The sequence below is a fragment of the Dendrobates tinctorius genome, unplaced genomic scaffold, assembly GCF_039654945.1.
Source record: "Dendrobates tinctorius isolate UK_male_01 unplaced genomic scaffold, ASM3965494v1 ptg000326l, whole genome shotgun sequence".
NCBI classification, from domain to species: domain Eukaryota; kingdom Metazoa; phylum Chordata; class Amphibia; order Anura; family Dendrobatidae; genus Dendrobates; species Dendrobates tinctorius.
Genome location: NW_027361993.1, coordinates 11,190,852 through 11,206,119, shown reverse-complemented (window position 1 = coordinate 11,206,119; position 15,268 = coordinate 11,190,852). Strand labels below are relative to the sequence as shown.

The 15,268-nt window shown below is 43.2% G+C and overlaps 1 protein-coding gene across 1 annotated transcript in view; it reads right to left on the bottom strand.

Annotated features, from left to right (window-relative positions):
• PLEKHG5 (pleckstrin homology and RhoGEF domain containing G5) overlaps positions 1-13,480 on the bottom strand; it is a 368,148-nt gene extending 354,668 nt beyond the window's left edge. The window contains exons 1-2 of the mRNA XM_073561749.1: positions 13,317-13,480; positions 9,065-9,141 (exon numbers count right to left, since the gene is read on the bottom strand). Of these exons, the coding sequence (XP_073417850.1) occupies positions 9,065-9,141; positions 13,317-13,320 (81 nt within the window). The 5' untranslated portion in view covers positions 13,321-13,480. The remainder of the gene's footprint in view (positions 1-9,064; positions 9,142-13,316) is intronic.
• Positions 13,481-15,268: the final 1,788 nt, after the last annotated feature.

Here is a 15,268-nt window from a genome sequence, read left to right as displayed (position 1 = left end):
TGAATTTTTGGCTTTCAGGCTCCATATCTCACCATCCACTACTGCTTCGAACGTGAGACTACGATCATATTATAGACAGCCATCTTGGCTATGTCATGCATAAATTTTGACCTGTAACTATTTAGCATATGATTAGTTATGCAGATTCTTGTCGTGTCACTGCATTGTTACTGTTTTGCTCCCAAAAAATCGAACCTTTAATTTTTATTATTTTGTAAAACCACCTTTGGCTTTCAGCACTGCCTGAATCCTACTGGGCAGATCTCGATCAGTTTCAAGCAAGTCTCAACCAAAATCTGATCACAGGTCTCTTCTACACCTTCCCAATGTTGGTGCATACTGGTCGCCTCATTTGGGTATGTATACAGCTTTTTTTTCAACTCTACCCAAGAGTGTTCCATTGGGTTGAGGTAGGAGGCAGGAGCCAGCTGCTGGCTAAAGCCTGTGCCCGCTGCTAAAGAGAAATGAATATTCACTGCTCCCCACTCCCATGGCCACCGTTCCAGACTTGTGTAACATGCATCGCACGGTGCTTACATGGAGGTCTTTGATCTCACTATTACGGAGAATACGAGTCATCTCCAATGCCGTGTTTGTCACTCCAGAACTGATAGACCTTGTGTTGAACCGACTTGTTTGTTTCTGATATTTTGCCTGGACGTCCACATTTTGGCTTTTGAATGGATTGACGGACTTCATTTCATATTCTTATGTGGCGCTCCTGAGGCTCAGTCGTCACAGAGGTACTGCACCTTCTCCCGGTAAGTTGGGGGCTCCTGACCATGCTCCAACACTCGCACCCCACACAATAGAGTAGTTCAGCAAAACCACATTGCGGCTCCTTGCTTAGAGAGAAGCAGAGCACCTTTGGTGGTTCCCTGCTTGGAACACTAGATGTGCTGGGAGGTGGGTGGAGTTTAGAATACATAAAAGAGTGGGATGGTTTAGGATGGAGGTCAGTCAGTCAGAAGGGGAGTCTGAGAGAGGAAGCCACTCGGAGAGGAGTGGGGATCCCTGGAAGAGGGATGGAGGAAGGAGTGCTGCAGCTGCCTCAGTGATCTTAGCCAGCTGGCACGGGAAAGGAAAGAAGGAGAAAGACATTGAACCGAAGCCTGAGCTACCATAGGAGGGAAAGACAAGTACGGAACGTAAGAGTGAAAGGGAATACAGTGGACGTGGGTTAGAGGAAGAACCCTGCCTAGAAGTTCTAAGCGCAAGGCCGGGGCCCGGTCCCCGAGGTTGTATGGACACTAATGGTTCTGCAGCAGACACAGGTGGAGTAGTAGGCTGTAAATGCACTACTCCCATCTAAGACTTTAGGGCACAACAGCAACACGGATAGAGAGCCGGGACTTAGGAGAAGAGAGTCCCCGAAGCAGGCTACAGCTGTCTGCCATACAAGTAGAGTTCTTGGGAACATCGATCAGGAGGAACTCCAGTGTAACTCAGTACTAGGAGATCTTCACACATAAAGGCGCTATAGAGGTGACGTTCAGGAAAGGCACATAAGTTGGCGGAGCGTAGAAGGGAGCATTCCATCTTGCCTGGAGGTTGACTGGGTCCCTGACCTGGAGGACACGGCTCAGAAGCAGGCACTACAGACTGTGAGTAAAGCTTTGGAACTACATGCCCTGATGTCTTCCATTCCTTCCTGCCTCCGTCCGCCTGGCACTGCTACATCCCCTGCACCAAACACTACACTGCCCTGGGACAACAGCCCTGCCTGTGGAGGGCTATAACATCATTGCTGCACCATGTCATCTGTCCCGGAGGATCTGTCTGCAGCGTCGGCTTAACACTTCCCTTGCCAAACACCACAGGTGGCGTCACAAACTATTCATCTAACTACATTCCACCATTCACATCTTCCTATTACTTGGGCGCCCAGGGCCACGGTCTGGGTCACCGCTGCTGTGACAAATCCCACTGATACCGGCCCGGTACCGAGTACCCCACAGCCCTGGGAGGGCGACCCACTTCCACCTGTCAAGGGGCTCACATGATGCAGTTTGGCAATTTTGTTTCTCTTTTCTTGAGATATCTTCTTCATGGCTGCTCCTTGATTCGAAGCAATGCCCTTTTGCTTGGGAGTCAACCTGATAATACACTGAGCTTCTTGGGAATGTGAGAACAGGTTGTGATTTGTAGTATACTGGAAAAAATAGATTTCTCCACCACCAGGAGCAAAACAGTAACAATGCAGTAACATCATGAGAATCTGCATAACTAATCATATGCTAAATAGTTACAGGTCAAATTTATGTATGAGATAGCTGAGATGATTGTCTATAAAATGATGGTAGTCTCAGGATCAAAGCAGTAGTGGATGGTGAGATATGGAGCCTGAAAGTCAGAAGTTCAAAATATTGTTACCCTTCTGCTCGTCACTTACAGGGCCGCAGCTATAATGAGCCAAGTTGAGCCAGGTGCTGAAGCGGCAGGCAGCAGGGGGTGGCATTATGCGCTCCTCTACCCGCAGCACCTACAATTTAGATCACAGGAGGGAAGGAGTCAGGGGCCCCCAGATCATGTGACCCTGACTCCTCCCCTCCTATGACCTCATCACAGGTCCTGTGCGCATCAGCCCTTGTTTTATGCAGGACTCTGCTGTCTTTGCTGGCTGTCATCGTCCTGGATGAGGGAAGTTTATTTGTGGGGTCAGGGGGGTTTACAGGGTGTATGTAGCAGAGCTGCAAGTGTGTGAGGTGTATGGAGCAGAGCTGCAAGTGTATGAGGTGTACGGAGCAGAGATGTGTACGAAGTGGAGCTGTGTGTGTACACGGAGTGGAGCCGTGTGTGTGTACGAGGTGTACGGAGCAGAGCCGCGAGTGTGTGAGGTGTACGGAGCGGAGCTGTGTGTGTGCGAGGTGTACGGAGCGGAGCCGTGTGTACGAGGTGTAAGGAACAGAGCCACGTGTGTATGAGGTGTAAGGAGCAGAGCCGCGTGTGTATGAGGTGTAAGGAGCAGAGCCGCGTGTGTATGAGGTGTAAGGAGCAGAGCCGCGTGTGTACGAGGTGTAAGGAGCAGAGCCGCGTGTGTACGAGGTGTAAGGGGCAGAGCCGCGTGTGTACGAGGTGTAAGAAGCAGAGCCGCGTGTGTACGAGATGTAAGGAGCAGAGCTGCGTGTGTACGAGGACCGAGGTGCACAGAGCAGAGCCGCACGTGTACGAGGTGTACGGAGTGGAGCCTTGTGTGTGTACGAGGTGTAAGGAGTGGAGCCGCGTGTGTATGAGGTGTAAAGAGCGGAGTCGCGTGTGTACGAGGTGTAAGGAGCGGAGCTGCGTGTGTACGAGGTGTAAGGAGCAGAGCCGCATGTGTACGGAGCAGAGCCGTGTGTGTGTACGGAACGGAGCCGTGTGTGTACATGGAGTGGAGCCGTGTGTACGGAGCAGAGCAGCGCGTGTGTGAGGTGTACGGAGCGGAGCAGCGCATGTGCGAGCTGTACAGAGCAGAGCAGCGCATGTGCGAGGTGTACAGAGCGGAGCCGCACGTGTACGGAGCAGAGCCACACGTGTACGAGGTGTACGGAGCAGAGTCGCGTGTGTGTGAGGTGTATGGAGCGGAACCGCGTGTGTACGAGGTGTATGGAGCAAAGCCACATGTGTAGAAGGTTTACGGAGTGGAGCCATTTGTGTACAAGGTTTACAGAGCGTGACCACGTGTGTACAAGGTGTACGGAGCAGAGCCGCATGTGTACGAGGTTTACAGAGCGGAGCCATATGTGTACAGAGTGGAGCCATGTGTGTGCGAGGTGTACAGAACGAAGCTGTGTGTGTATGAGGCATAAAAAGCAGAACCGTGTGTGTATGATGTATGCGGAGCCATACGTGTACAAGGTGTATGGTGGGGACTTGGGAGCATTCACACCTCCCAGCGGGACAGTCCCGATTTTGAGAGAGATTCTGCCCCACTGCCCCGGCTGGGAGCTTACTTTTCCCGCGGACACAGGAGTGCACGGCGGAGCCCCGAGGAGCACTTTAAAATTTGCACATGACGTTCCACCGGAAGTGACGTGTTAGAAGCTGACTGGAAATGAGGTAATTTCAGGAGGAGATTGTGATGGAACCATGGAGGCACTTCAGGGAATGCTTCAGATCCATCACCGTATCCTCCCCCAACAGCGCGGACAGCAGGATCGCCGTGGACTCGGGATGCCGGCCATGTGAGCGGATCATGATATGTCCTGCATCGAGAGGCTCAGGTGGGCACTAAAGTGGGAGCTGGGCTGCTGTAGTATCTTTATGCAATCTTTCTTTCTCTATCTGTTTCTTTCCTTCTTCCTTTCTTTCTTTCTTTCTTTCTTTCTTTCATTTCTTTATTTCCCCTCTTTCTTTCTTTCTCTCTCTTCTTCCTTTCCCCTCTTTCTTTCTCTCTATGTTTTCTTTTTCTCTCTGTTCTTTCTTTTCCTCAGTACAAGTCAGTGTGCCCACAGTACCAGTCGAATAAGAGGGGTAGGAAACTAGGTGGCACTGGTCACATTGTGCCTCTGATACTTTTTACTGGTGTATAATCATATGCCCTGAGCACCCCCATAAAGTGGGCCACAACAGGGTACAAACAAATTACTATTACTATCAGTCCAAATGGACAATTATATAGGTAAAGTTAATGATGTCCCTGTGCCAAGCACTGCGGAGGATCAGAATACACTGAGGAGACCAGAACAGTGGGGTTTGGGTAGAAGAATTATATGGGGCCCATTACACTGTATGAAGTAATATATGGTGCCCATTATGCTGTATGAAGTAATATATGGTGCCCATTATACTGTATGAAGTAATATATGGTGCCCATTATACTGTATGCAGTAATATATGGTGCCCATTATGCTGTACGAAGTAATATATGGTGCCCATTATGCTGTATGAAGTAATATATGGTGCCCATTATACTGTATGAAGTAACATATGGGGCCCATTATGCTGTATGAAATAATATATGGGGCCCATTATGCTGTATGAAGTAATATATGGGGACCATTATACTGGATGAAGTAATATATTGGGCCCATTATACTGTATGAAGTCATATATGGGGCCCATTATACTGTATTAAGTAATATATGGTGCCTATTATGCTGTATGAAGTAATATATGGGGCCCATTATACTGGATGAAGTAATATATTGGGCCCATTATACTGTATGAAGTCATATATGGGGCCCATTACACTGTATTAAGTAATATATGGTGCCTATTATGCTGTATGAAGTAATATATGGGGCCCATTATACTGTATGAAGTAATATATTTGGCCCATTATACTGTATGAAGTCATATATGGGTTCCATTATACTGTATGAAGTAATATATTGGGCCCATTATACTGTATGAAGTAATATATGGGACCCATTATACTGTATGAAATAATATTTGGGGCCCAATATACTGTATGCAGTAATATATGGGGCCCATAATACTGTATGGAGCATTATGTGGGGATAGGGGATGACTCTCTGTTTGTTGTGGATCAGACCGCTGGGACCCCCATGGTCCTGGGAAACGTAGCTTTGAAGAGCACCATGTAAATGGAGCTGTGGTCAATCATACGCACTGTGGTGCCATTCACATGTTGCTCTTCAAATAACTCCTTAAAGAGAGTGATATGGAGACGACAAAGTATAGCAAAAATTCACTGATCGGGGTGAGGAGTGCTATAATTTGTGGGCTGGTGGGATTTGTGTGGCAGGGCGGCATTTTTGTCCTAGTCCGGCCCTGTGCCAGGCCTACCATTGCCATTAATGACCCTTGTTTTAGATACTTACGTGTTGTTCTTGTATGTGCGTGTGATGGCGTTGACTTCCTTGTGTGTGGACACCTTTTTTTTCTATTTATCTAAATCAAAATATCCACTATTGTACTCAGTTTTACAGGATAGATATGAAAATTTACTTTGTGTGTGGTGGGGGGGCATCATTTTGCTGTTCGCCTCAGGCAGCAGATAGGCTAGGTTCACACCTGGTCACTTAATGTTCACAATTAAGACCATCTTTATTTCTCCAATGAGCTAGTAACTTCTAGTGTTTAGTAAAACAACTGTGTAAGGCCTCTTTCACACATCAGTTTTTTGCCTTCAGGCGCGATCCGGCTTTTTTTTGTAAAACCGGATCCGGCAAAATGCAATGCCGGATCCAGTTTTTCCCCATTGACTTGCATTAGCGCCGGATCGTGCCGGATGGCATTGCGTTTCATCCGTTTTTTGCCGGATCCGGCAACTTGTCTCATTCCGGCGTCTCTGGAAAAAACGGCTACTGTAACGTTTTTTGTCTCCGGCGAAAAAGCCGGAAGCGCCGGATCCGGCGCTTCCAGCTTTTTGCTACAATGAAAGTCTATGGGCGCCGGAATGCGCCGGATCCAGAAAAAGACGGATCCAGCCACCGGATCCGGTTTTTTTAAGTCTGCGCATGCTCAGATCCAATTGGCCAGCCCCCAGGAACAGAGACGGATCCAGCAAAAAAACGGATCCGTTTCTACAGTTCTCCAAAATTTATGCCGGATCCGTTTTTTCTAAAAATAGCCGGATCCTGCCTGACGGCAAAAAACTGATGTGTGAAAGTAGCCTAAGGCAGTGTTAGGGCTTGTTCATACATCGTTTTTAGCACGTTGTTTTCTGTGCTTTTTTTATGCAGAAAAAAAACGCAGTGTTTTACAGTAGCAGCCATATAAATGAGCTTCCTAAAATCTCAGTAAGGCTGGTTTCACATTTGCGTTTTTTTGCGCTGGAAAAAAACGCATACCTGCGCATGCGTTTTTTCCCCTATATTTAACATGGGTGCGCATACCTGCGCGCTGGTAAGCGCACGTATGCGATTTTCATGCGCTGCGTTTTTTTGGGGTGTGCGTTTGTATTTTCCAGACGCAGCATGTTGCATTTTTTGGCCCTGCAAAAAAGCGCATGCGCACGTATGCGCACATTTTGCGCTAAAAATGGCCATTATAGCCTATGGATGCGCATACGTGCGCACTGGCATGCTCATGTATGCGTTTTTTTGCACATGCGTGTTTTTTTGTTAACCATGGAATTTAGGGGTTTGGGTTAGAGTTAGGGTTAGTTAAGGGGGTTTAGGGTTAGGGTTAGGGTCAGGGTCAGGGTTAGGGTTAGGGTTAGGGTCAGGGTTAGGGTTAAGTATGGTTTGGTTAAGGGTTAGGGTCAGGGTTAGGGTTAAGTATGGTTTGGTTAAGGGTTAGGGTCAGGGTTAGGGTTAGGGTCAGGGTTAGGGTTAGGGTCAGGGTTAGGGTTAGGGTTAGGGTTAGGGTCAGGGTTAGGGTTAGGGTTAAGGTTAGTTAGGGTTTGGGTTAGGGTTAAGTATGGTTTGGTTAAGGGTTAGGGTCAGGGTTAGGGTTAGGGTCAGGGTTAGGGTTAGGGTCAGGGTTAGGGTTAGGGTTAGGGTTAGGGTCAGGGTTAGGGTTAGGGTTAGGGTTAGGGTCAGGGTTAGGGTTAGGGTTAGGGTTAGGGTCAGGGTTAAGGTCAGGGTTAGGGTTAGTTAGGGTTTAGGGTTTGGGTTAGGGTTAAGTATGGTTTGGTTAAGGGTTAGGGTCAGGGTTAGGGTTAGGGTTAGGGTCAGGGTTAGGGTTAAGGGTTAGGGTCAGGGTTAGGGTTAGTAAAGTCATGGTTTGGGTTAGTGTGAGGGGCCACCTAATGTTGGAAAAAAACGCAAACGCGGTAAAAACGCACTAAAAACGCTGCGTTTTTTTCATGCATGCTCATAAAAATGCTTGAAAAAAACGCAGCAGTTGTATGCTTTTGTATGCGTTTTTTCAATGCGTTTTTTTGCGGGAAAAACGCGCTGCAAAAAAAAGCAAGTGTGAAACTAGCCTAACAGTGTTTTTTTCCTTGCATTTTTTGAACTGTGGTGATTTTTTTGTTTTGTTTTTTATTCTTTCAGCATTTTTGCTGCGCTCTTTTATCTATTGAATTGAATGCACAAAAAAACATGCTATATGTATGCTATATGTATACTGCAACACCCATTTTTTCCGAATACTATCCGTATGGCATACATTTTAATGGATCTATTGCTGTGGTTAAAAAAGGAAAAATGTATTTGACCTTGCATAATGTATTTACTTATGATATACAAAAATGGATGTCAAAAGTGGACATAAGGATGACAATAGGGATGCAAAATTATCTGTTTTTCTCTGGATCACAAACAGATGATTATCAATAGTACTTTTACTTACAGGGATAGTTCCTAAAATTAAAAAAGTCCCCCATGTTTTATTTGCTTAGTATCATAAGGTTCCCCATTGCTTCTCCTAATATAAAAAATTAGGAACGCAAGAACATTTTTTGATATATTCAACAGAAAGTGTAATAAGATAGACAAATGGTTACTGAGTGGAGAAACTGTAACACCCATGAACCTTTTATTTTTGTAGGGAGAAGGAAGGTGGCTTGGCTATTGAAATGAGCAGCCAGCCAGCCCCCTTTAAGGACATCACCAACAGAGGGTGCTTTTTTCGTTAAGTTCGTCACTCACATCCCTACAATACTTAAACCTCTCTAGGTTCTTCTCACAGGGTTCTAAGATTTTCTCAGTTTAGTTCTGCAGATATTGCAGGAAAATGGACCCACATTACAGATGTGTGAAACAGGCCTTACCGGGTTAAGTAGTGATAGTGTAAACTATTTTACTAAATGGCTTAAAATATGAAAAAAATCTAAATGTGGGGTGAACCTCAGACAGACGCGATGACTTGTCACTCGCTTCACATTTGCATTTTGTTTTCATTTGAGACATTTTCCAGCAGAATTATCTCGGTAACATACAAATTAAGCTTTGCCTGTGAAAGTCTTTCCTTTCACTGTTCACGCTGGTAAGCAGGGTTAATGCATCCTGGATTTTCCATATTTTTTTGAAGCTGGTTTCCCCATATTAAAAAAAAAATGCTATTTCTATTCTATTTTTCCAGTTGGGATAATTTACAATAATGGCACTGTACATGATGGGTTAGAAGCTGCAAATCCCATCATCAAAGTGGACTAGTATAAGATTTATCGCAATAGGCGTCTTGTAGAGAAGTCAGATGAATAGAAGAGTTTTTCAGATTGGGCGCCTACCTTGGCCGCTCGTCGTTTATCTATACAGTCAGAATTCTCACAGATCAGGACTTTGTCTTCAGTTGCTGCACGCTCATCTACAAAACATAAGTGACAGTTCAGATGCTGAAGGATTGCATTTAACCACAGATTCGTATATCAGGAGACCGCGGTTACTACTGTGCGGCATCACTATTAGGCCACGTTCACATGGTCAGTATTTGGTCAGTATTTTACATCAGCTATTTGCAAGACAAAACCAGAAGTGGAACAATCAGAGGAAAAGTATAATAGAAACAAGTCACCATGTCTGGATTTATCACCCACTCCTGGTTTTGGCTTACAAATACTGATGTAAAATACTGACCAAATACTGAATGTGCGAAGTGGCCCTATGAGAATACACAATTCTGTGTGCCATAGGGATTGCTTTGATGTCACTCTAATAGGTATTTTTTAAGGTTAGCTCAGGTGGCTGCATGATACTTGAATATTCAGGTACTAAACTCATTTGCTTAAACTTTGCATTGCTTCAAAACAAACTAATTGCTGGGCTCTGCTACAGTCTCCTAAAATTATGGCTCCAATTTAACTCCTCTTTGCTTTTCCAAGGTGCTGTCCGTACTCTCAGCACTGTTATATAAAGATGCTGTCGGAAAACTCGTCTCTGCTCTCTGCTATATCATGTTGCTGGACTGCCTATCTAGCACTACTACTCCAGTGTGCTGTCCTCATAATTGGCTCTGCTATACCAAGGTGCCTGTCTGCCTAAACAGCTCTAATGTTCTAAGGTACTGTCCACCTACGTAGTTCCGCTATACCAATGTATATGTCTGTTCACATAGCTCTAGTGCTTCAGGGTTCCTGTCCGCTTACCCAGCTTTGCTGTACTAAGATGCCTGACTACATCCAGCTCTATTGTTCCACAGATCATCTATCACATGCTATTCAAGTTTTCCACAATGTTTTTGTGCCATCTAGCATATCCAGCTCTGCTGTTCCATATCACTCCAAGTATCAATGGCTAATCCAGATCTGCTGTTTTTCGTACCATCAGGTTATCCTGATACAAGGTATATCACTGCTCCAACACCTATGGTCTGAGATGTTCAACCAGACCTATGGTTTAGCAAATCCACTTCACCAGGTGATTCATAGCATGACATGCTTTGTCACTGCTTTGTGACACTACTGCTGTATAGCATTACTGTTATGTGTTATCACTACTCTGTAAGACCACTAATGAGTGATGTCAATAATATGTGATATTGTAAGAGAGATGAAAATAGGTGCTCCATAAAATTGAAAAGATTGAAAAACGGTCCAGCTAAACATTATGGCTAGATAGTTTCTTGTCTAAAGAAAAGAGGCATGCTCAGACCAATGTAACTTTTAGCCCGTGACAATGTTAATGCACTGGCGACACACCTGGATCAGGGGGCAGCATCGGTTTGCTTTACACTACACATTTAAGATTCTTGTTTCCCAGCAGTATAGATCAGTCACACTCAGATGTAGCAACCTAGAGGCAGTGGTGAAGCTGTACAGCCCAGCAGTCTGCATCACAGCTAGCTAGCAAGTGGGAAAAAGTGGGTGCAAATAGCTTCAGCCCATACTTCAATCAGATTAGTTTGATCCCAGTTAGGAAGACCTGCTAACCAGCATGAGAGTGCAATCATTAGAGAAAAAGGAATGCCACTGCAGAGGGAATAAAATAGGATTATTCCTGTGAGCGAAGAGTTAAGTCACCAAATAGTTAAACATTATCCACCCACAAGAGGAAAGGAGCTGCTGAGCCGAGACCCAATAAGCTGTGTAAAGTTACAAGTTCAAGCATGATGTAAATACCTTCAACCTATGTTCAATTCAATGTCCTTGAGAGAGTATCTGTAACCATCAAAGCACATCGCCTGTCGAGAGACTTTGTAACCATCAAGCACATCGCCTGTCGAGAGACTTTGTAACCATCAAGCACCTCGCCTGTCAAGAGACTTTGTAGCCATCAAGCACCTCGCCTGTCGAGAGACTTTGTAACCATCAAGCACATCGCCTGTCGAGAGACTTTGTAACCATCAAGCACATCGCCTGTCGAGAGACTTTGTAACCATCAAGCACATCGCCTGTCGAGAGACTTTGTAACCATCAAGCTTGTTGCCTCTTATAAAACTGGTGAGAATCAGGCTAGGTAACGGTGTGAATAAATGTGTTGTTAACTGTCTCCTTTTTAAATCTGAATTATTTTCCGCTACCATGGGCCACTGTACCCTATGTATTTCAAAGGACACGCCACTACCCAACCTTCCCTTACAATATGTGACATCACATCCGTGTAGCATCACATATTTCGTGGTATGACTACTCTGAATTTTGGCTGTGAAATCGCTGCTGTGTGACATGAGTATTGTGTGATATGAATACTCTGCTTCCTGGCTACTTGGGGACATCATCATACGACAAGAAAAGTTTACATTTGGGAAGGACATTCAAGAGTCTATGCAATATTTTTGTGAATTTGACACACATCACACCAAACTCACAACAACTGTATAAAATCTTCCCAACATATTTATATTTGCGCTACTGTGATACAAGGTTTTTTACCAAAAAATAGAGTCAGTAACATAACTAAAGGGTGACTACAGGGGCACGTGCCTCAAAGTCAGTCTTGCCACCTTCGTAGTGTTTACGAACAGTTCAAGGTCAACAAACGGAACCTTTTGCCTCGAGTTAAGGAAACTTATGCAGCAGTCTTTGATCATTGCTGTATTATTTTACACTCATTATATTTGTTTCTCTTTTTAGATCTTTTAAAGGGGTTGTCCAAGATAGAAAAAATGGTGGCACTGGAGAGTTATTATGCCATAGATGCTTTTTTTAATCCCATATGTGTCATACATTTTTTTTTCCTATATTAGATGACCCGGTTAAAGACGGCAGCCATTAGATATTGTTTTAAAGTACACAAAATTGTAATAATTGAATTAAGTTTTGAAAAAAGTGCTGATGATACCAAGCAGTGATAACCAACCGCAGGAAACATATGGAATTATAGACCTGGTATGAATAGGTCTTAAAGCTATTACTATAAGTTTTTCACTTTGTAGCAACTTTCCTGCTCACTGGAGATTTATAAAAATGATGGCCAAAATTTTTGCTTTTCCATATTCAAACCTCTAATTTATGAGATCCTTAGAAAGTCACTGCCCCCTCCCCCAGTCTAACATACATTTAGATTGGCAGATCTAAAGCATGTTCAACCACATTGTGATGGGTTCCTTGCCCCAACGAGCCCAGGCATCCACCTTGGGTAATAGGATTCATGACAGACCCTTAGGTCATACCCAACCTAAACCCCCCCAGATTGAGATATCATATACATTTATTTATGGAAACCCCTTTAAAGATCACATGAAGCCTAAGAAAGGTAAGAAGACAAGGTACGACCAATATGAAATCCAAATAATACAGTGGTAAACTGGGACTTCCAATGATCAACTGTAATCGTTGGAGAAATCTGGTACTAAATGTCGTATTTCCCCATAGCGCCACCACAGGGGAAATGAAGCATTACACAGTTCTGTTGAGCTTGTAGTGCTTGGACTTGGAGGGTCCTACAGAACAGGATCCTTTTAGCAGAGAATATCGTCTGCTCCATTGTGAAAGATACATTTTTTTTTTACAGCTATAAAATCTTGATTGGGGGGACAACCCTCTTTTAACTCCGAATTAAGTAATCAGGTGATAGAAAATGAGTTTTTTTAAAAATGTTTTAGCTATAACTATACTGAAATAGAGATTATATTAAATTTACCTGATGCTGATCATTTACATTGAAATTCAATGCAATTATTACATGATTATTAAATGTCGGATTTTATGGACCATTTTTCATACATGGGCTGCATGTTAACGTCAGCTATACACAGGCAAACTGGGGTAGTTATGAATCAAATTACTATCATAAAAAATGTAGATCATTCTCTGTTTCTATTAAAAACATGAATAAATTTGTACATACATTTATATACCTTCTTAGACTGTATTTTTTCAATGAAAGCATTATAAAAACACAGCATTCTCAATTAAAATTAAATGCTACGTCCGAATAAATAATCTACTAATAGCAAAATGCAAAACAAATGACCTATATGTACCCGGAGTGATGCAGAAATAATAATAAAAAAATTCCAGAGTTTTTTTTTCTCTCTCTCCCAGTGATGTTGTGTAGGCAGGTATTTGTGTCATTGGTATAAACGGGATTTTTTTCACTCACCCATTTATTGAGAATGCGTCTTATTTAGGGCTCTTATTCTCTTTAGATCTGTGGTTGTCACAGCAGCTGTAAAATTTGCACCCGGTAGAGCTGGAATCCGCCGTTTGGAAGGTTGTGCTGGAAAAAAGAGAGCTCTGCTCGGAGATGCAGAATGACTGAGAAAATGTGTTTATCTCTCTCTTAGCCTGGGAAATATATTGCTGGGAAGCTGCCTGGCCTCGCTACTCATTGTGATTGAAATTGAAAAGCTTTGTATACAAAAAAAATGATAATAGCATGATAAAATATAAATAATGAACAAATAAATAGTGCATAAATAAAATAAAAGATATAAAAAAATATGTGCAATCAATGTGACTGCATCGACCTCCAATGCCCCCAAATTAATAATAATAATAATAATAATAATAATATAATAATAATACATTTTATTTCTATAGCGCCGACATATTCCGCAGCACTTTACATTTCAGAGGGGACTTGTACAGACAATAGACATTACAGCCTAACAATAATCGCATAGATCATAACAGATACCAAGAGGAATGAGGGCCCTGCTTGCAAATTAGGCAAGCAAGGTGATTTAAACTGAAGTCCGAAAACAATATATTGCTTTTCCAGGATACATAAAAAAGTCCTTCCTGTACAGGAGCAGGACATAAGTCTATCCAGGGAATGAGTCACTGCGACTGATAATATTAGACTGCTTGGTATTATTAATTTATGATTTTCTGTCTATAAAAATATTAGAGCCATAGCATAATTGACATGGAAATCCTTAAAAGACCAGACCTGTTATTTATGTTAATAGGTAAAACAGAAGCTAGCTAAATATAGTCTTCAAAAGCTTTTATTTTTCAGATATAAGGAAAATATTATTTGTTTATGACTCTCCATTCTTGGATGCGGCTGTGTTAAAGGGTTCATACTCATCTACATTAAAATCGGGCTAGTGCAATCCAATAAAAAATTGGATTGCACTCTTACTAAAGTTAGTCAATGATTCAGTGCTCATCTGCGATTTTTTTTCTCAGTTAGGATCGGACTGAGAAAAAAATCACAGCATCCTTCGAGTGGCCGCATATATCAGACCAGACTCGCCAATGCAAGTCAACGGGAACAAGAAAAAAATCACACAGCACACGGACCATGTAAGTGCCATCCGATTTTTGCACACCCATCACCGAGAACCCAACATTTCATCGGCCTAGTATAGTAAATTCACAGCGTGAACCTTCAGAATAGAATAGATATATACATAGAATAGATAGAAAAATGTCAGTGACATAATATAGTTAGTGCGTTGCTTGTGTAGTTTAATCTTCATATATATAGCTAACAATTGAATAAATTAAAAAGAAAAATGCCATGGGTCCACCTACTTTTTCTTAACCAGTTGAGGGAAAGTCGACAGCTGAGGTCTTCTGTTTATAGTCTGGGAAGGGGCGATAAACATGGAGCTTCCCAGGCTATTAATATTGGCTCACAGCTGTATACTTGGCCTTTACTGGTTATTAAAATGGGAGACACATCTCAAAAAATGATATGAGGTCAACCAGTTGAGGGAAAGTCGACAGCTGAGGTCTTCTGTTTATAGTCTGGGAAGGGGCGATAAACATGGAGCTTTCCAGGCTATTAATATTGGCTCACAGCTGTATACTTGGCCTTTACTGGTTATTAAAATGGGAGACACATCTCAAAAAATGATATGAGGTCCCCCTTTAATTAATAACCAGCAAAGGCTAAGCAGACAGCTGAGGGCTGATGTTAATAGGTCAGGAAGGGGCCATAGATATTTCCCCCTCCCAGACTAAGAACATCATCCCTCAGCCACCCCAGAAATGGTGCATCCATAAGATGCACCAAATATGTCACTTAGCTTTGCTCTTCCCACTTGCCCTGGTTCGGTGGCAAGTGGAGTAATAGTATTGGGGTTGATGTCAGATTTATAT